The 22,867-nt window shown below is 39.4% G+C and overlaps 1 protein-coding gene across 1 annotated transcript; it reads right to left on the minus strand.

The window, feature by feature from the left end:
- Positions 1-637: 637 nt before the first annotated feature.
- On the minus strand, positions 638-18,272 carry sh3bp5lb (SH3-binding domain protein 5-like, b). The gene is made up of 6 exons (XM_042506642.1): positions 17,811-18,272; positions 17,447-17,514; positions 16,149-16,277; positions 7,051-7,212; positions 4,515-4,688; positions 638-1,397 (listed from the first exon to the last, which is right to left on the minus strand). Exons 1-6 carry the CDS (start codon positions 18,061-18,063, stop codon positions 780-782), a joined length of 1,404 nt encoding a protein of 467 aa, XP_042362576.1. The 5' UTR covers positions 18,064-18,272; the 3' UTR covers positions 638-779.
- Positions 18,273-22,867: the final 4,595 nt, after the last annotated feature.

The following is a 22,867-nucleotide window of genomic DNA, read 5'->3' on the forward strand; positions in this document are numbered from 1 at the left end:
ATGCTTTGTTGACTCTCTCTTGTTGTGGATGTGTCACGCTGAACCATTTCCTTCACTGTTTCTTGGTCAAACAACTCCAGACTTTCGAAAAAGCAAAAAATGCAGGAAATCAAACTTGCAACGTGCAACAATTTTGGGAAAAAAACCAAAATACTCAGTGCAAAGGTCTTTACCTCAGTAAATCCTTTGTTAGTGACAGAAATGCGAAAAGACAAACTGGAAAGAGCCTTTCAACAAGAGGCACATTTATATCCCTACAGCAAAAACACTCGCTGATAAAAGTCAACACAGAGAACAGCTTTTTAAAATGCTCTGTAGGGATATCAACACCCAGACGCATAAATGAAACACTAGCATGTGTTTGCATTGTTTCTAATCTCCCTGTCTGTCTGCTACAGTGATTAGTTTCCCTAAGCCTGCTGTTTGTTTCATGCACTTTTGCTTGAGCGTGTGCAGCGACAGACTGGATCAGAGAATGCAAAGCAGTGTGAGGGGAGGCCAGTGCTCTGCAGGGCGGCTCTCCGCTGTCACGCAGAGATTCATTAGTGTGTGTGTCTGATGTACCTGCCAACCCTTCCTGCTATCCCTAACAGCAGTGTCAGGGTGGCGCTGTGTCAGTCACAGTCAGCATCTCCATTTTTACATTCCTGCCAGCTCTTCTGCCACCTCTCAGTCTGCGTGTTTTTCTTTCCCCTCTAATTTCCTCTCTGATCCCTCCTCGTCGGCTCGCCATGTTCCTCCCTGCTCATCACTCATCATTCTCCGCCTCCTACTCACCATCATAGACTAACACTTCGGTGGTGCTGCTTAATGAAGCTCTCCTGCTTCTCTTTACTGACCGCTTCCTTCTCCTGCTGGGCCCTCTCCAGCTGGGGCCCCTCAGCTCCGACCTCCGTGCTGACTGGCCTCTCATTAGGCTTCCTGCCGCGCTCCCACTCCTCACCCAGCATGCTCCCGGCGTCGCTCAGGTCCCCCAGGTGCTCCACTGAGTCACACTTTTCCAGGTCAGAAGCGATGGTCTGCAGGCTGATGACTGACATGCAGTCAGAGCCAGCCTGCTCCTCCTCCTGCCGCTCCCTCTGGCCCCAGCCGCTCTCTCTGTGCCTCTCTACCCACAGCCTGGTTTTCTCGCCGTCCACCCAGTTGCTCTCTATTCCGCTAACTCCCACACAAGTGCTGCCGATGCGAAACCCTGTAGCGGCTCTGACCTCAGCTTCAGCGCCTACAGGGGAGCTCCGCCCCCCGCAGACTGCAGGATGCCCCCTGCTGGCTCTGATCTGCCCCCTCTGTGCGTGGATCTGCTCACTGATCTGCTCCAGGTTCCGCAGGGCCACAGAGTAACGGGTTTTTACTTTGGCCACCCGCTCCTCCAGCTGGACCACTCTAGCTTTATGTTCCTGGAAAAAAGTTAACAGCAGTTAAACAAGACTCACAGTGACACATCGAAACTGCGCTAGACACTTGAGTAGCTTTTTAAAGTTGTTATTTTTGTTTTTCTTTTATTATATTTTGGTTTAAGCAATAAACTTAAATTAAAACAAGTCAAAGAACTAGAGAGCTTATTGAAACTAGTAATAGAACAAAAAAGATGGTGCTCTTTGGTCAGGGCTTGAACAAGTTTAGAAAAAAAAAGAAAAAAGTTAAAATGCCTTTATTACATTGGCAGGTTCTGAAAGAAGAACATGATTAAAAACAATTAATTCTTCCTCGCATTCAGAAATCTGATATCACCACTGAACGGCATCTAGCCTTCTTTAGGAAGTTACAGAAAAACCTGTGATGACAAAAACCAATACACAAAGATTAATCTAATCAAACAGGTGTAAGCATTCAGATATCCAAGTCTACCAGTCTGAAACAGTTTTCCCTTTGACTCTCAGACACTTTTAGTGGTGGACTCATATTGACTGGACTGCCCATTATACTACTGATGACTGTCCACTAGAGTCAATAGTTTCTGCAGTATGAAAGTACCCGAATCTTCAGCATTATGGGGCACCATAAGGCATGCGCACTGATGCCTTACAATGGCTGAATGCACCCAAGCAGGTAACTTACTCTAACCTTACCTAACCACTAATGTGATATTCCGACATCTATTGCCTCTTTCTGTCCTGGAAGAGGGATCCCTCCTCAGTCGCTCTTACTGAGATTTCTCCCAATTGTTTCCCAGTTATAGGGTTGTTTTGGGGGGAGTTTTTCCTTAGTCACTGTGAGGGTCTAAGGCATCATGTGATAGATCTGGATGGTGTAATTCCACTTTTGGCCACTATGTAAAATTTGCTTCAAAGCCTCAAGCTGTTGGTGGCATGGTCAGGATGGTGTTAAAAGCGGTATAGCCAAATAAGCAAACGTTAGCTTCCACCAGACCCAGGTTTTGCACCGTGCAGTAAATTAAAAGTATTAAAATAAACCTACAGACTCATTTGGGTTACTGGTCCAAGATATTCTCAACATTTAACAGATTAAGGATTAACCTTGGTCATCCCCACTAGGGGTAATGGCTGCCTAAAATTACAATTAGTCGTCCCTTTTTACAATAAAAAATGTTGTCAAAGTGATTTTTAAAGCTGTGTTTGTTGATTTTGAGGACACCTGACAGCAGTGGAACAGGTTATAAACTGGTATCACCTGATGAAACTACAATGGTAAACTTATTAGCATTGTTGCTTACATACAAATCCAGACACACAGCAACATTAGCAACCATTTATACAATGTAACAATCTGTTTGTATCCACTATGGACTTCACCAAAAACATCTGGATCGCCCCCTGGTGTCTGTCTGTTGTAAAGGTCATAAATACCACTCCCTTCGTGTTAATGAATGGGACATAGGCCAAACTAAAAACTATATTTTTCCTAAAAGATGGTTTCACCCACTTCAGGTGTTTTTTCAAGTGTTCATTTTTCAAGTTTGGTTTTAATGCGTTGTTTGATGCTATGAAGGGGGGGGGTTGACATCATGATTGACAGCTGTGCGAGCCAATCAGTCTGCAATTGACGAGATGGTAGGAAATCAATAGCGGAGATTAGTAGACAGTGGCTCCAAATGAATTCACAAGCGCAAGCTGGCAGCAGCTGTATCCGGGATATTTCAGCTTCATGTCTGTACAGTGGGTATCCAACTTGATGTAGACATTGGTGTCCACAAATACAACAAACCTAAGACTTTGCCTTTCCCCATAACCAGCAGAAGAGCAGCAATAAAAATAGTAGCTCTGACCAAACTCAATGATATCCACTGACATTAAACACACATTTCCTGTCCACTCTGTAGCTGTCCTTTTAAAAAAAGGCCATGAAAGGTCAGTGCATAAAGTAACAGCGGCATTGTTAATTTCTGAAACGTTCTGTTTAGTAAAGAAAACATTATAAGGAGCACCTTGGTGTCAGGAAGCAACAGCTAATGACTACCAGTCGAGTCAGCAGATTGCATCAATTAGGCTGATCATGTCACAGGCCCACGCAGCTTGTTAGGTAGACGAACACATATACAATACATGATAGCAGATAACAACATTCGAAATCTACCAACAATCAAATCTGATCTCCATGTTTTCCATTCAGCCGCTTAAATTTGGTTCAAATCTCACAACTTGGCCCTCACCAAGTTTTACTGGAAACAAAAAGCAACTAAGAGCAGCAGAAAAGCTGCAGGCCAGGTGGGAGATTTTCAAAACTCTAATGAAATTCACATAAGGTTGAATGCTTTGACAAGCACTTTGTAATGCCGAGAGCCACAAATGTCTGCATGTAAGGTAAATCCCATTCATAACAACTCACACACTTTGCTGACTCGAAATTAACATTGCAGACTCACACTAGCCCCAGGTGAAGTACATCAACAAAAAGTTGCTACGTCATGTAGAGCATCATGCAGAGGCCGCCCAACTAGCAATTTTTGGTTCTAAAAACGTTCTAAGACTGGTACAATGCAACCAATGTAAAGTTTTCTTAACATTTTACTAATATTTTCTTTTAGTTCCAAGAGTGTTCCTCTTAAAGTTAGGCTAACATTTGCCATAAACATTTTTAAAAATATTATTTTTTTATTTTTGTTAATATAACACATTACTTTACATTTTCATTTAACAACAATGTTCTGTAATCTCAGGCCTCAATAACATGAATGTTGCTTTGAAAATGTTCTTCCCTTGTTCTCGTTTAACATTGTGGGATTTTTTTTTACATGAGAACACTATGATCTGTCACCTCATCACCGAAAACATCCTCACAATGTTGCATTTATAACATCACGTCTTAGTCAGCATTTAACCTTATAGGGACATTATTCAAAATTATAAACATCCTAAAAAAGTTTTTTGAACCCTGGATTAAAATGTTTTCTTCAAAACATTATTGCATCTTGTAGGTAGCGTTAGCCAGTGTTGTGGGAACGCTCCCTGGTAGCTCTGGTGTCCCTGCTCACTCATGGTCAGAGAGGTACATTCATCAGCTAATGGCAATATGAACAGCATATTATGGAGTTAAAGATCACTGGCAGTACACACCTCCAGAATGTGATTGAATTGAGCCTTAAGTTCAAAATAAGGTTTGGATTTGAGGATGACCTTCTTCAGGGCTTTCTGGAGGGTCTGGACTCGAGCCTCAGCTTCCTGGCAGAGCTGAGTGACGCGCTGGTGCTCCCGCTCACTGCGGAGGCGCTCTTCCTCCGCCTCGTTCACCTGCACAGCACAGGAAACAAAACTGAGAGCAGGAACAGTGTACGATCCAACAAATCACACATTACCTTCTGCCTATACCACTGTGGTTCTCTAAGTCTGGTAGGACCAGCAGTTTATAGCAGCTAATGGTAGTGATTATTTGGCAAACTGAAGACTGACATTTCAGGGTCCATTCATCTTTATTATCTTGATCTTTAATCTTTTATGAATCTTGTGTTGCGTAGTATGTCTGAGATAAACATAAACTGGTTTAATCACAAAAGTAAACACAAAACAGATAACTGAGACGGCAAAACCCAGTCACACTTCAATCCTTAGGGACTCTTTGGTGCATTCTTCATTTTTTGATAATTTTGGCTGTGTTCATGCATATGGCATACATTTTTTAAAGAGTGTGAATTTTGTTTCATCTTGGAATTTCCAAAGGAAAAATGCACCATTGAAATCCATTCAAACTGCAATTTCTGATCCCACAGCCATCAAAGCATAAAAACATGCAGTGTATTATTTATGGGTATCATTCTAGGCTTTTGACTCGGAATTTATCATTTTTACTATTTTATACCTGATGACCTCTTTTTTTTCATATTTGGCATATGGAGAAAATACATGCTATTTCCACTAGGTGCGCTGTCACAATCAATGTTGGTGCTAATCACTGACATATCCCAGGCTGCGATCACCAAAGAAATATCTACTAAGCAGCTGGTATATTAAAAATAAAAAAAAAAATAAAAATTCATCTAAAAACATATTAGTATCATGACAACCCCCTGGTATTTAAAGGGTTACAATTCCGAAACATGAACATTTTATATTCATGATTAGGACCGATGTTGGTAAAAAGTAAAAAATTCTCTCAACAACTTTGTGTTTATTTGACCTCATCTTGGTTAGTTGTCTGTCAGCTCCATCATAGAGAAGCCACCTCTGTCACACAGATTTTTTCCCGTTATATTCATTAAATAAATATTTCTGATGGTTTATAAAAATGAGTCAAACATTGTTGTGGTACACCTCATGTGTTCTTTGTGTTACAAATAATATTATATTCTGTTTATCACAAAGTTTATATTACCAACAGAAATTGTAAGTGGGCAAAATTAGTAGGTATTTATTTCTTTAATAAAAAGATCTTAAACTTTTTAATTGTACAGCTAATGAAATAATCTTGTATCTAATACAAAAGAAACTCATTGAACATTTCCTTCATGATTTATATTATAATACTAAGACTTTCTGTGTACCTAAGGAAAACCCAGTTCTTCAGCAGAAAAAAATTCTATTTAAGAACAAATTTAATCACTGTCAGGTCGGCCCATTACAAGGTTTAACAGTTAAGACTTTGATCTTTTCAAACATATGTTACCAGAATAAATAAAGAATAGAAATCAGAAGCCCCATAACGAATAAGGTTTTGTCCCATTTTTTAAGAATAGGTGAATTATAAGATATGCAATTAGTGTTAATGTATGACTATTAACTTTTTTTCCCTCTGCTAAGTGCAGTGTGCTTCTTCATTTAGTTTAGATTTGAGAATATGCAAGGGCTTTTTGTTTTTAATAAAAATGAAGCAACACTTAATTATGTATTTATGTTGACAATAATTATCCCCAAAGAGCAACCATTTTTACATTTCAAACTGATAAACAACAAAAATATCCCTGGCAATCCTTTATTTACCAACAGTACCAGAAATGTACTGAACCGTGACCTCGAAACCAAGTTATATGACTGTGTGTTGCATCTCTTATATTCCAGAAATTTCCAGCATGATGGGGAGGTCTGACAGCAGAACAGAGTGAACCACAGCAGAAGCTCCAGCTGAACTCTGCAGGCACCTTTTTCCAGTCACCATCAATCATTCAAATGGCTACAGCACAATGACCTTTAAAGTTTAATACTGAGAGCAAAGGAGATCCATGCTGCTCAAAGTTTCCCCGTGGCTACAATGGAGTGCTGGCTATTCATTCAAGGGGCTGCCTGTCCTGGAGAGTGACTCAGCCAAAAATCTCTTCAAGTCAATGTCACCATCATCACTTTATAGTGCTGCCAATACTCCAACATTTCTAAAGTGGTCAATCATAATGCACAGCAGTATGGCTAATAATAATAAGTAATGGCTGCTTTGGACAGGAGTCTAAAGCTGAAAACAATGTGCCACCAAATGATACTGAACTATATCACAAAGACAGACCATCCCTATGTGGATCACTTTAGTGAAACTGATGGGTTAAACAAGTTGGAAAATATTTTCCCCTCTTTTTAGTTAAACTTGTAGCTAATGTTGTCACGGGCTGCCCTCCTTTTTGCCTGTTTCAAAATAAAAAATTCCAGGTCAGGGAAAACGCTGGTTGTGTACCTTAGCAGTAGCGTGGTTCAGCATCTCCTGCCAGGTTGGGTCCATGGTGTTCCTGTCAGCCAGGAGGCCCTGCTCTGCGACATACACCATCTCTCTGGCAGCAGTGTGCATAGACACGGCTCGCTCATACCTCAGAGCTGCCTTCTGGGTCTCCTGTTGAGCCTGGGGGAACACACAGCAACAGCTGAAAATCACAATACATACTGCAACAATTTAAAAAAAAACAACTTTTTATTTACTTTTTTCTGATTTTCAGATTATTTTCTTGTGCTTTTTACAAATACCTAATAGTAATTAATAATTACTATTGTTGCTATGACAACAACAGCGCATGTAGATGCAGCAGCCGGTAGCTCCGCAAATCCTTGCTATTTTTTTGTTATATTTGTCTATTTTTTTCGATACCATGGCCCCTTCTGCTGAAGCACGACTTCTCTACAATAGTGGCACTTAACAACATCGGGAGAAGTTGTATGGGGTTTAGACGGAATGCAGAAGACCGCACGAGGACCTCCATCATTGGCATGTGCCGAACAGGGAGTAAAAAAACCTAAGGCACCAGACGAGGAGTGGGAGGAGAGCCGGTATCAGGGCAAGGCTGACCCGACTTGGACCAAGAGCTGTTCCTCTTCCAAGCCTTCTTCTGTCTAATGTCTGCTCACGGGAGAAAAAAGTGGATGAGATGCGATTAAGGTTCATTCAGCAATGGTTTTTCAACACCATGGCCCTTTCTGCTGAAGTACTACTTATCTATGATAGAGTGGCACTTATCAGCATCGAGAAAAGTTGTGTAGGGCTTGGACTGAATGCAGCAGACCGTGAAAGGGTCCCTACCGACAGCATACGCCAGCAAGCCGGTAGGACTGGAGGGGAGAAACGAAACTGAAAGTGCCAGACGAAAACAGGGAGAAGAGTCGGTGTCACAGTGAGGCTGGCCTGACTTGGACCCAGAGCTGTTCCTCTACCAATGCTTTCTTCTGTCTAGTGTCTGATCGCAGGAGAGTGAAGTGGATCAAATGAGATTTTGGCTCACTCAGCAATAGGAGATCTGGGACTGCTCTGCGCATATCTTCACAGAGACATGGTTAACACCTGACATCCCGGATTAAGCTGTTGCACTGGATGGACTGACCTTGTGGGGGCCATTTGGACAGGAGTCTCTGATGCAAATTCAAAAAATGCACTGCAGGAATTGAACGATGCCATTAGCAGCAACATCACCAAGCAACCAGATTGGAATCGTCATAGTAGCTGCTGATTTCAATCAACTCAACCTTCAACTCCAAAGATGTAGCAGGATCAAGAATAATTGTAATAAATCTACCTTCTACCTTCTAATTTCTTTCTACTTTTTGAGTCATTTCTTCTTTCTTTGCTCATTGCCTTCATTCCGTATTTGTGAAGTAAATAAAGCAAGTTTGCTGAGGCTTCAAAGGGTTAATCAATCAATCATTTGCCACATTGAAAGATGCAACAGCAGTAAAATGTGATCCCATAAGCTCTTTTAAGGTACAAGGTACAAGGTAGATTTATTGTCATTTTTCTTAAACATGGTTTAAGAAGAAATAAAATTAAAGTTGATCCTAAATCCTGCTACTTCTTTTTGGCATTGAAGGAGGAGTTGAGGAGTCTCACAGCCTGGGGAAAGAAGGTTCTCCATAGTCTGGTGGTTCTGCAGCAGATACTTCTGAATCTTTTTCCAGATGACAGCAGGGTGAACAGACTGCGGCTGAGGTGGCTGCTGTCTTTCAGTATCCTTTGGACTCTGTGCAGACACCTCACTTCAGTGAGGTCACTGATGCTCTGTAGATGGGAACCAGTGATGTTCGGGGCAGTTCTTATCACCCGCTGTAGAGAATTCCTGTCCTGGGCCGTGCACAAACCATGCCAGTTTGTGATGTTTCCAGTCAGTATGCTTTCTATTGCTCCTCTGTAGAAGTTAACCAGGATCTTGCTCTGGAATTTAGCCTTCCTGAGTTTCCGTAGGCAGTAGAGCCTTTTCTGTGCTTTTCTAACCTGGGTGGTGATGTGTGAAGACCAAGATAGGTTCTCAGTGATAGTAATTCCAAGGAACCTATAGATGTTTACCTGCTACACCTCAGCACATTTTCATTCCAAGTCGACACAAATTGTTGCTTCGTCAGTGGATTACATGTGGTATCCTTCTGCATCTGCATTTTAATCTTCAAATCAATCAATCCTTTTTTGAGCAACTTGACTTGTAACCTGACCTGTAACTTTTTTAGTTTTAAACTCAGAATTCCACTTTAAGCAACCTGAATATAGTTTTTTTTGTTTAATTTTTTTTGAATTTGTGATCCCAACAAAAAATTACTTGAGATTACAAGGAGAGGAATTTAGATGGATGGTTTGTGAAGTAAAACATTTCAATGCTATGTATTAAGTGGAATTTAATTACACATACGAATTCAGTAGGTTAAATAGGTGGGTTGAGTAGGTGGTTAAATCTCACAGTGAAGTATTCAAGTTCTTACTGCCAATTAATTCAACTTTTGAATTTGTGAGAGAAAGAGTGTTTTGTTTGTTTTAAAAGTCATATAATCTCAGTTAGAGGCTGTTAAATATTTATTTGAAATAAATGTGGTAACACTTTTTATGAAGACCACTTCATGACTACACTCATAAACACAAAATTACTGGTGCACTATATCAACAGTCATAAAATATTATAGATGTGACTAACAATGATTTATAAATGTCAAGGGTCTTATGGATGCTCTTGACTAGTTATAAACTTGAGGGTGACTGATGGGGCTTATAATACATTATTAATACCTATACTCACACATCAACAATCAACTGTAGTATGACTCATAGTGTGCTATATAAATTTCAATGTCACAGGGATTTATCGTGATTAAAGAACAAAGTCACTGCAGTCATGCTGCTCTGTGAGCTCTGTCAACGCCTGCAGGAAGGTGCATCTGTGTTAGTTTGGGGAAAATTGTTCAACTCAAGGTTACAGTGATCACATGGGAAGGTCTGATCGACATCTCTGCAAGAGAAAACAGCAGGACGGCCTGGCTGGATGGAGAAGGATACCAGAAACTGTAAGGTTGCTGCTGAAAGATTAATGACTGCATCACTGCTGGTGATGACAGCTTCTATCATACAGAGTCTCTATGTGTTAGGCTTGTCAAACATGTTGTGGTTTAAGAGATTAAAAAATGCAAAGGCTACTGAAATCTGCACCACTGATCTAATACTGATACCATTTTCCTCATTTTCTAATTTGCATTTTTATAACTACAACTGACAGTGCTCAACAGTTCAGATTAATAATCTATTACTTGCTTTATTGCTTTCAATTAGACCTCTGCTCTTCTTTCACACAATTTTCATCAGTTCAATTACAGTTTCACATGATTCTTCAGCATGTTGATTAAACATGACTGCCACTCAGGCTCCATTCCTTCAAGGGTTAAAAATGTTATGCAGTTAATTAGGTTCCATTACAGACAAATCATTCTGTATCAGCTACGGCTCCCTGACATCAGAGAAAGTGCATATGCATTCCCATCATCCAGTAGAACTGTGGATTGTGTTGACAATACGGTAACTGGAGGGACATTTAATACATACTATACACATAATGATACACACATAACACAATATTTTATGCTATGATCTGTGAATAAATTCAATAAAACAAATATCCAATTTAAAAAGGAGAACTCAACAGCTATATTTACAACTTTGTCTTCATTATTCTAACAATATTTGCATATAAAATGATATTTTTTCCAAATCATTTTCATTATGTTTGTATTCTGCATTTTTTACAGTGCTGATCCTGCTTGCTTTTTTCATGGGTTACATTAGTCTTCTGATACATAACAACATGTATTGTTGATGCGCAGATGAAAAAATGAGTTCATGTAGAATTACAAGGCTTTTCTTCCAAACGTGCAGTAGCTCATCAGTAGTTAGTTTTTCATTAACCCTCAAATTATGCAAATTGAAACAGCAAATATAAAATACACATAATAGACATCAATTGAGAAAAAATCGCAAAAAAATCACAAAAAAGTTTTTACACTTGCATAAGGTGGTATTTCAGGTGATTTGAAAAAAAAACATATTTCGCAAAACTTGCTTTTTGCTTTTTTAGGTCATAAATCCACAATATATCCACAATTCCTCAGTGAAATAGTGAACTATCACCTTAGCTCCCATGTATAAGGGGCTTGTCTTTCCATTAACACCTACGTGGCCTTGGATTGGATTGGAATGACGGCTACTGCGGTGGTTGCAACAGAAATAAAGCTGCTAATGTTTTGAACATCTATCACCATGGTTCATGGCTCACTGACTCTGTCTGTATATGTTGATTTAACTTTTACTTTACTTGGCAGGTATTTGTCCATCAGTAGTAAGGCAAGTGCAACTTTCATACATGTGTAAATCATGAGACACAGTTATTCTCTCCACAGATAAAGTGTCCAATGATGCATACTGGACTTACAACTCTGAATGGTGTCAAAGTCTATCCTAATGTATGGAAAGATATTACAACTAGTAAAGGTGCTCTATAAAATGATGATCTATCTGCTAGAATTAGGGTTCCCATACCTTTTCTTGGACAAAATTTCTAAACTTTTCCATGTCGTTTAAAGGACCTACATTATTTTTATGCCCCTGTTCCAGCAACAGACGCTACTGGAGGCACTGTGTTTTTCAATCATCAGTCTGTCCATCTCATTCCCATAAACACAATATCTGAAGGAGGAAGGAATGTCTTAACATTTGGCACAAACATCTAATGGGATTCAAAAATGATTTTTGAAATTTGGTCGAAGGTCAAAGGTCAAGGTCACTGTGATCTAACAAAACATGTCTTTGGCCATAACTCAAGAATTCATACGCTCATTAAGGCAACATTTCACACCAAGGTCTGAAATGATGAAATGATAAAGGTCAAAAGGTCAACTTCACTGTGACATCATCATCTGCAGAAACACCACACGACAATTTTATCATATCTCAGAAATAGATCATTCAAATATTTTCTCACCCTACTTGTCCATAATTGTAACTAACATACATGGAGGGAGAGATGAAACACAGGGAGAGAATAAAGAAACGTATATAAACTAAACAAAACTTCAAACATTGACGCATATTAGAGTAACGTTACTTGACAGCCACAGAAAATAAATTTGCTTTTATGTTACATGTTACGTAGAAGGTTATTCACTGAAAATTACTGTAATCATCGATTACATTTTACACAACAACATGCCATGACTTTTCCAAAACGTTGAGTGATTGTTACAAATTCCATGAATTTTCCTAGCAGGGAAAATGTCATTGTGAAATTTCATGACTTCCAGGTTTTCCATGGCTGTGGGAGTCCCAAAGAACTATTTCCAAATACCTTGTACCTGAAGTCATGTCCACCTTTTTTTAAGACATAAGCCTTTTCTCTTTAAGCTTCAGGGTCTATATTCACAGACATGTGGAGCATTTTGGAATCTGTAGTTTGCACCACTATTGAATGGCTTTGCGTTGAGAGTGGCTACACTTTTTGTGTGTCCCCTACAAAAATGGCTGACATGCTTGGAGTAAGATGCTGCTGTAAATACGACACATTATGTGCATGTGTACATGAAGTACAGATGTAAACACGCAGGTACAGACAATACATGAACACACACCACCATTGCTTGTAATATAAAAACAGTAATGCCATACTTTGAATAAGGATAAATAATCCAGGCCCATATCCTCAATTTAATTCACACATGGCCCATCACTAAGTGTATATTAAGAGGCTGTATTAAAGTAATAAAATACTTAATATCTCTTCCTGGGGTATTTTAACATCCACTACGATAACACAGCCAAAAGACTGTTTGAGTACAACTGAGATCTGTGTTCAGCAATAAGGAACCTGTCTTGAATGACTTTATGACAAAAATATGAATAACATTAATGCGCTATTCTCTTTTTTCTGATTAGCACCCTTTTAACGATATCATCTTGATGTGCTCTTTTCTTCGTCAGTGGCATAATGGCACGTGATTAGCGCCACCTATTGCTTATTGGCAGATTCAAGGATTTATAATTATCATTATACAACACAGGAATGCAGAGTGAAAATGTAGTTGTAGCCTCCTCCATGTTACACACACAGAAAATGTATATATAGATATTCAAAATATTTCAATTAAAAGAGAGTATAAACAATAAAATAGTAAATAAAATAACAAACATCAAAATAAATTACATGTTCAAGAAATATACAGCTATACATATCTATATATATAGATACACACACATACACACACACAGGTTTTTGTAATTATTCTGTACCAAAAGCTAGAAAAAGAGATTAAAAGGAGATGCAATTCTGTTGCAATGCCGATATAAATGTAAAAATGTGTAACTCATACTTGGATTTCATTTTTTGGGTTAACAGCATTGTTTTGGGGGATTACAAGTCTAAATGATTTATTTTTATTCTTATTTTAAATTGATAAGGATGGAGGAGAGACATTTAAAAGCTTTTGCTTCAGCCTTTTCAGTCACTACTTAATACATAGACTGTTGCTTATATAGTTCGTACTGTTTGTACTAATTGTATTATGTGTGATGACTGAATAACACAACAATGAACTGTAAAAAAAAAAAATACATGTGTGGTATCAGTGTAATGTGGGTGTTTTAAATTACAGTGTAAACAGAAAACTTTGATAAGAACTAGAATGAGGGTAGTGCAAACAGCATAACAGAAAGTTCCATGTCATTTTTTGATGATGGAGAGTGGAGGACAAGGTGGTGGATGAGAATGAAGTGGAGGATGAGGATGAGGTGGAGGATGAGGTGGAGCTGAGGAGTCTCACAGTGTGCTCTGCAGTCTGGTGGTAAAGCAGCACATACTCCTGCATCTCTTGCCCAGCGGCAGCAGGGTGAACAGGCTGCGGCTGGGGCGGGTGCTGTTTTTTAATATTGTTCGACCTCACCTCACCTAGTGATGTTCAGTATATGGGCACCATGATGAACCAATTCCTAATAGTCCCATAACAGATGGAAACGTGCTTAAATTCACATTTTCTTTTGCAAACATCCTGAAAATGATGCGACGTATGGATCAGCACCCTGGACAGCAAATGTGACACGTGTGTTGCTGTTCTACAGGGTCCATCTGAAAGCAGCAGCAGGATTCTTCTGACTGCAGGCTTTTCTATTGATGGTAGTTTTAAAAGGAAATCAATATAAAATCACCAATGAACTGACTGCGGAGCATTGGTCATTTTGGCACTGAACTTTGAGAACCATTTTATTCTTCTGAAAATGTATACAAGGTTTCAAAATGTACTCGTGTATGTAAGCATGTATTTTGATTTTTTTTGTCTTCTAAGCATTTTGAGGCTCCAGCTGCCGCTGTCTTTGTTGTGTCCAGTTAGCATTATCAGAGGCGCTTTCTTGTATTTTGTAAGTTGCTGTAGAAGAGACACATTCACACACAGTCCTAATGTGACTCAGCTCTGCAGTAATACAACACACTGACTCTCCTCAGTAAATCCGGTTATTATTTCCAAACTCTGGCCTTTCGAAACATTTTCACTCTTGCCCAGCTAGCATTATTACCACAGCTACCTGTCCTCTCCACTGCACAGCAATCACTCATTCAGGAGCTGGATTCACTAAAACACTGTTCATTATGTGAGTCTGGCATATACAGGAAGACTGTTTCAGTTGCAACATTAATTCTGGACCTTACTCATTCCCTCTGATCCTGACATGAAAGATTGCCAACTAAAAGTAAAAAAGGTAACACCCAACACCTCAGCACTTGATATATTATGTTGGAGAGATTTTGGGGGGACAGAGGATACAGTTTTACTAATCATAAACTAGCCTGCAGTATGTGTTTGCACAGATGCATGCTGCATCGAACAGTAATTGGTTTATTCGTCCGTCTTTCACATTGTGATTTAGTTTTTACCTGGACAAAAAGTGTTATATATTTCATCATGGTTCTCATTTTCAAAAGTTATTTTGCATTTAATTTTTCAACAAATGTTTTTGTCATAGCTTTCATTGAGGAAAAGACCACTGCTGCACACATTCCCAAGTAGCATCATCAAATACAGGACACTTGCAGTTTCAAAAATAAAATCCTCCATTATATTTTAAGAAAATGTCAATTTAAAGCCAATTCAGTGCCATGTTAAAAGAAAAGAAATCATAGATTTAGAGAATAAAGTCATAATAGTACGAGTCGTAATTTCAAGAAAAAAGTCACAATATTACAAAAAAAAACTTGTAAATTTACAAGAAAAAAGCTGCACTATTACGAGATGAAACTAGTAAATTTACAAGAAAAAAGTCACACATTAAGACCAGAGAGTTGGGTAATATGGTTTGAAAAGCAAAAATGTACAAATAATTGATCAGAAGGGATGAATGGATGGATGGTTGAAATGATGAGCTTGAATGTTGAAAATATTAGATAAAAAGTGAAAACTATGGATGGGGGATCTTATCTTATGTCCCAACTCTCTGGTCTTAATCTGTGATTTTATTTCTCATGTTTAATAATAGAAAATTCCTACTTTTTTCTCGTAAATGTACAATTTTAATATCATAGTATTACAACTTTTTTCTAGCAAATTTATACGATTTATTTCATAATATCATGACATTGTTCTCGTAATCTTCTGACTTTACCCTCGGACTTTCTTTTTTTTTCTTTCACATGGCCCTAATCTTCCCTCATACTGCACACGTCAGCCTCTGCGTTTCTCCATAAAGGTCAGGCAGAGAGATGTTTCTATTATTACTTCTATTATCATAATGAAGGGACTAAATGCTACGAATGCCTTTCAGTATAACAGCATACAATTAAACAGCAGCACAAACTACAGCCTCCTAAATGACCACTGGGTTAAATCAACCCCTCTCCAACAGTTTGAAGACAAAAATAAACACTGCAACCTCCACAGAGGCAGGATTTAATGCTGAACTGTTAAGACATATTTACTGAGTGTATATTTTACATAAATACACACGCACACACACACACACACACATACATATACTGCAGACACATGTTGACCTGGAAAACGCACCTCTTTGGCGAGCCTGCGGGCTTCATAGTAAGGTCTTGCCTTCTCAATGCAGGCACCAAGCTGGGAGCCCTGAGCGTTGAGCTTCCTGGCAGAGTCAGTGAGGATCCTTCTGTAGCTGGACCTGGCGTCCTGAGGGGAGCACACACACACAACACATGGCAAATCACATTCAGTGCACCCCATCATGACACTGTATGAAAGCTGAGGTTGTGATAACCAGTACTGGAATGTAACTAAGTACATTAAATCAATTATTGTACTTAAGTAAAAATTTGAGGTGTTTGTACTTGAGTATTTTCTTTTCATGCTACTTTATACTTTTAGTTCACCACATTTCAGAGGGAAATACTGTACATTTAACACTACATTTATCTGAACGTTTTACTAACTTTACAGATTAAGATTATTGCATCAAAACATTACATTTGTAATAATTAAATTAATAAACCATTTATACAAATACAGCTGCAAAACTTATTTGCCGTTGTTTAGATAAACATTTTTGTAATTATTTTTTATTATTGTTTTATTTTCTTTATTTTTCAATATTTTATTTTTTTTATAATCTAGAGGCTTTGGGGTGTTTTTTCCCTAGGTTTCAATTGTTTTGAGGGGTTTTGTTGTGTGATTTTTGTTTTACTTTTTAGAAAATAGCTTTTTTGGGTTTCTTTTATCTAATCTTGTCTAATAATTTTAAGTTTTTTGGATGTTATTTTTTAAAAATAATAACTTTGAATTTGGAGGGTGTTTTTTCTATTTTCTTTATACATTTTTATTTTTAGGAGTATTTTAACTTGTGGGTTTTTGTTTTTTTTGTAGTTTTGAGAGAGTTGTAGTATTTTTTAAAATTTCTTTTTATAACTTTGAGTTTGGGGGTGTCTATTTTCTGTTTTTTGTAATTTCCAGATTTAGGATCTTTGTCCTAGTTTTGTTTGGGGTTTTTTTTCATAATTTTGTGTGTTTTAGTTTTGTTTTTTCTTTTCTTTTTCTTTTTAAAATAATTTTATAGTTTTGTCGTGTATTGTTTCCTTGTTAATTTAAGGTTTTCCTGCATCTGGAACTTCTATTTTTAATACATAAATATACTACTTAAGTATATTTTTCCACAATACTTACTTACTTTTACTTAAGTAACATTTTAAATGCAGGACTTACTTGCAACTTGAGTATTTCCACAGGGGTGATATTCGTAATTTTACTTAAGCAGAAGATCTGCATACTTCTCCAACCACTGGCGATAACTGGAGTACCAGAGAACACTACAAACATCCTGAGTGGTAAACAAACTACTCTCTCACATCCAGCTGCAGCTCCAGCTTGTTGATCTCATCGCTGGCCTGGTTGAGCTGCTCCAGCTCCTCCTGAAACACAGAGATGATCCACGTTATAAGCAGAACACAAACAGAAAGACAACAGTGACGGAGAGCTCAAGTGAGGGGACAGAGGCAGCGCGGAGATGCACCCTGAGGCTGCACATCCCGGGTACCAGCCTGTGACAGGAGCACACTGCTGCTGGGGATATTTACATGTTTATAACGCTTCGCTTGGAAAATATTCCCTACGAACGTATGTAAAAATGGGTGATTTATGGGGGGAAACATATAAATGAGTACGTCAACTTTTCTCCTTCGATAATAAAAATAATTTAGTAACATTCCTGAATTCTTGGGTCCAGTTCCTCCTCGTGTTTGTCGATAGCATCCTCCTCTTCTCCGGTTTTCATCCGGTCCTCCTGTTCATCCTCACACTGAGCCTTCTCCTCCTCGGCGGTGTCTTCGTCCGCTCCTCTCCGCCTCAGCATCCCGGTGCTCCCCTCTCCGCCTCTCGCTTCCTCCCCCGGGGTCTCCTCTCGCTCACCGGCCGGAGTAGGGAACCGCGCGGCGCTCGGAATTTCACGCGACGTGCCCGGCTCCATCTGCGGCCTGTCGCCCTGCTGCCGTTTCTATCAGCCTCTCAGAACAACAGGGTGTTGCCGTTAACGGGACGACGGTGAAAAGCTGCTGCTGGGAAAGTGTAAATAGTTAAAGTGTTAAAGTGTCCTGCTGTGCCTGCAGTACTGACACTACAGTGTGGCTAATGCTAGCCTCAGAGTAGCCAGGCTGCTTCACTCATTCAGGCTGCTGCTGACACTCAGTGACACTCCGCACCACTCTGCCCAGCTCTCCCTCTGTTTTTACACTGCAGAGTTTCTAATCTATATATTTCTTACGTCCTAAGTATTTTTACACACTTTTTAAAGAGTCTTAACCCTCCAGAAGTGTGCGTGAGGCTGTAATGACTTTTTAATGATTAATAGTAGGCTATTAAATAATCGCATATATTTGCATGGAGTTAAAAATATCAGATTTAAGGTACAGGGGTTCTGTGCACATAATGCACATTGATAACATTTTTTTTGTTCATTTTTATTGTTAGCTATTTACACCTCGAATAATGCAATAGGCTAATCTGATTTTAGACAATCTGACATAAAAAAATGTAGGCCTAATTTTGCAGTCCAACAATAATCCCATCCCTCACAATGGAAAAGGAAAATGTAACAAAAAATATTGTGTGACTAAAAGGTCATTTAAAAACTGATAATGTCTCAACACACATCGCGCCTTTATTGTGGACAACTGTTTGTGACATGTTCAGTTCTGCTACACATACCTGCACAGGGACCTTCAGAGAATTCAATAAAAGAAATCACTGAAATGTTTGGCACCTTCATTAGCAAAAACCCACAGTGAAAGATTCCTATTTATTTTTAATGATAATGGTAGCAATAATTAAACAGATAAGATATTGGTTAAAAAATGACAACTTAATCATAAATGGAAAGATCTCGTGAATGAAACATATGAAATGGAAAAGATCCCTATGAGAATTAGGAACCAAATACATAGCCTATATTTGAAAAAAGATGGGAGAAATGTATTAAATATATTACATAAAGAACATTTTTCCCCCCATTTGTCTCACCTGCTAACTTAATAATCCTGTCGCATGAAATTGCTTTATTTATAAACCTATACATTTTGAATGATTTGTGAACTGTGAATGATTTCTGAATTCTCTTGAATGGTTTATTGATATGCATATTTAATGATTAATTCATTTTTATTTTACTGTTTGCTTTGTCTCTTAAGATATTTACATATATTTATATACATTGCCTTGTTAATGATTTTTTTTATTTTATTGGTTTTGATCATTTAACTTAAAAGTACTTAAAAAAGAGACCTTTGGTGGAGCAGGTGCTTAAAATCAAAAGGGGACACAATAATTTACATTCTACACCAATTTAAATGACAGCATAACCTGCCAAGTTATAGCAATCCATATCCAACAAAAAGTAACATGGAACCTTACCAAAAATCGTCTTAAATCATCGACTCACTCATATTAGAGGGGGACTTTCTAATGTTTCTGGACCACCGTAAGTTTTCTTAAAGGAATCAAACCATTTTGCTACAGTTTCAAAGGGTTGATTTTACACACAGTGCAACCTAGACACATCATCAGTGATGTAACCTGGGGTCATCATACATCCTTGCCCAGGCAACCCAGCTGGGAGTGATCAGTTCCCGACTTATGTCTTGGTAGCTCATGTGGTCCACGGATCACCCCTTTTAATCCACAGCCATCGTGATGCCCTTTCAGCAGCATCAGTGATGTTCCTGATGGCTTTCTTGTTGTGCAGCCCCCTAATTCCCAGTTGCTTGAGGGCCCTGCAGAGTGACTGGCCAGTGAATCCTTAGCACCCGACCTCCATGGGGTAGCACTGTGTCTTCCATCCCCTGCTTTGGCATTCACCAACAAGCTCCTCGTACCTGGCCCTTTCCTTTCAAAGGCCTCTTCCATTAGGTCTTCCCAGAGCACAGTCAATTCGAGCATGACCACTTGCTTAGATGATTCCGACACAAAAACTATGTCCTGTCTAAGCGTGGTTGTGACTATGGTGTTGAGGAATTTCATCAGGATTCCACACTTCTGTACAGCTGTGTCAATGTGCACATTCCCAAGGAGGAACTCTGTCATGCGCCGGGCAACGATACTGAAGAATATCTTTCCTTCGACGCTGAGGAGTGACATGTTCCTGACCTGCTCGATGGTGGTTGAGTTCTCCTCCTTGGGAATCCAGACACCCTCTACCAAACCAACCTTTTCCTCCTCACTTGCTTGCTTGAACTGGCATCTAAGCACGCTGAGCTCCTGTGGGAGCTGGCTGATCTTTCCCTCCCATCGGTTTGGCCCCCCTGGTCCAGCCAATGACTGCTGCTCCTTTGTGTTGAATCTCTCAACAGCATTGCTTGTGATCAACATTGTCTGCAGCCTCCAGTCAGCATCCCCTCTGGCTGTGGCTTAAAGAATCAGGTCCACGTCCTCATCAAACTGGCTCCACTCCTGCTTCTTGTTGGCGGCACCTGTCGATGTTCTGAATGCCAGGTTTGAGGAAGGCCTTGTGGGGCATGGAAGGCCCTGGCACTGTGGGGTGACTCCAGGCCAGGCTCCTCCTGCGTCTCACCAGGTGCGTCTCACTAGGTGCATCTCACCAGGTGCGCCTCACCAGGTGTGGCACCTGTGCGTCGCACCCCCCCCCTCGGGCACGCCTGGGGTATAACTTTTTAGGGTTTTCCGTAGCTTTCTCTGGGTGCTCCCTCACAGGAGCAGTTTGGGGAGCTGGCAGCAGTAGTTTGGGGAGCTGGCCCTCCCTGCCCCGGTTACAGTCTTTCCAGTCATCCGCTGTCTCTCCAACTGTCACCATTCTCTTCATGGTAGTCATCTGGCCTGTTCCCAGACGTCACTGGCTCTGCCAGACTGAACTGATTTTACACACACACCTTGCGTTGCAATCTAGACACATTATCAGGGTTAAATAATCCCAAAAGTAACAAAAAAAGTCCCAAAAAGTAAAAGTTGGTTTCACACACCTACAAAGGCTTGTATGCTGAAATGCATAGGAGTGTGTTTTTAAGGTTCAACATGACCATGCCATACAAATAAAGGCATTTCAACATTGTAAGAGAGTGCCTTGGAGTTTTCTTTTTGATTTTTAATCTTAGTATATCCCCACCTTAAGAGCACCTCAAACAGACTGACTTTTGAGTCCAGGAAGCCCTCCTTTTCATGCATTTTTTAATAAAAAGTCCATGTTTTGCATCAATAAATAAATGTAAAGGCATTTTCCGTAAGGCCAGCTCCATTGGAAAATGGTGGCTTAGACTGCATGTTCCTCGTTCTCTGGAACAAAGGGACAATCATGTGCCTCTCAACCTCCAGGGAGCTTTGGCTTTCGCACCTTAGTGTTAGACCCTTCCCATGGATCATCTCCAGACAGGATTGGTTCACCATGGTGACCCCCCCAGGATGTCACCAAGCCAAGAAGAGAAGCATCTGCCAATATTCAGGCTATCGCTCCCAACCTCCTCTGAGGAAGGTTGCAAGTCTGGAAGACCTGCGCTGCCCTTCCCACTTCAACATCTAAGCCTACAGCAGGAGCTGCAGCCTTGTCTCAGCTCTACCTTCCCAGCCTAAAGAGACTTTACAGAAGTTAGAAAGCCACAGCTAACTTCTCAAGCCAAAAGGAGAGCAGAACCGAGATTGCACTGAACTGCTATCTCTGTAAGTACAGGCTGAGCAAGACTGTTTACTTTGTCTTTCATCATATCATGTGTAACATGTGTTGATGTTAATGCTATCGAATGAGTCGTTGTTCTGATCTCTTTGTTATTGGGTTATCAGTTGGTTTGGACTTAGTTTGTTAATGCCTCACACGGACAGGGTCTTCCATGCAACTAAACATCATTTTTACTAACCAAGGCACCTTATATGAATATTAGATCACATACATGCACTCAGAAGTTGGCTCTCAACAGAGGCACACAGAGAAGGAACTTTTCTTTGTTCCTTTGTGTAATCACCCATATGGTCAGCTAAGACCTTTTTCACTCTGCGGCCATCTTTGATCCAGCATCTTTAAATCTGGCATCTTGTTACCGCTTCTGTTGTTAGTCAGTTCACCTCTGCCTCTTGGTGTGTTCACACTCACTAACACACCTCTTCTCTTTTTCTCTCTCTCTCTCACACACAATCACACACACCTTACACATCCACACTTGCATATATTAGTAGTTAGGATACACTGTGTATTTGTTTTGTTTTGCTTTATTTTTGGAATAAATGTATTTTGGAATCATACTTGCTGTCTGCTCAGTATTACAAAAGTGAGTAAATCACCACCTACTGTGTCAGGAGCTCCGACATCCTTAACCCTACTATTAAATATGGTAGTTTCGGTTATAATCATTAATATAAATATTAATCAGAGTCCCAGATTGAAAATTTAATGTATTTTGAGACTGATTTTATTGCTCGGATTTCATTTTCCTATTTCCAGGAATGGTGCCCCACGAGGTGATTTAATGTGAATAAGTCACATTATTTAACAGAATTAATAATTAATTATTTTTTATAATCATTAATTATTTCTGATAGTCATATTTTAACAAGTGGTGACCCTTGTGTGAGGGCTTATCCCAGAGAGGGTTGCCCCGTGTTAAAGCCAAATCCCTACATTGCCCAAAGAACCAGATGGAATTTTCATAGTAGCTGCTGATTTTAATCAACTTCAAAGATGTTGCAGGATCTAGGACAAATGAAATTTTGTTTTTTAAACTTTGTTTAAAAAATGACTAATAAATCTACCTTCTACTTTCTTCTTCCTTCTGTGTCAT

This window comes from Plectropomus leopardus, chromosome 18 (assembly GCF_008729295.1).
Source record: "Plectropomus leopardus isolate mb chromosome 18, YSFRI_Pleo_2.0, whole genome shotgun sequence".
Lineage (NCBI taxonomy): Eukaryota > Metazoa > Chordata > Actinopteri > Perciformes > Serranidae > Plectropomus > Plectropomus leopardus.

Coding starts and splice junctions, on each gene's coding strand:
- sh3bp5lb (XM_042506642.1), bottom strand. CDS start 18,063: ATGGAGCCGGGCACGTCGCGTGAAATTCCGAGCGCCGCGCGGTTCCCT. Junction 7,213..16,148: donor CCCGCAGGCTCGCCAAAGAG/GTGCGTTTTCCA, acceptor GTGTTCCCCCAG/GCTCAACAGGAGACCCAGAA. Junction 1,398..4,514: donor AATTCAATCACATTCTGGAG/GTGTGTACTGCC, acceptor ACTTTTTTCCAG/GAACATAAAGCTAGAGTGGT.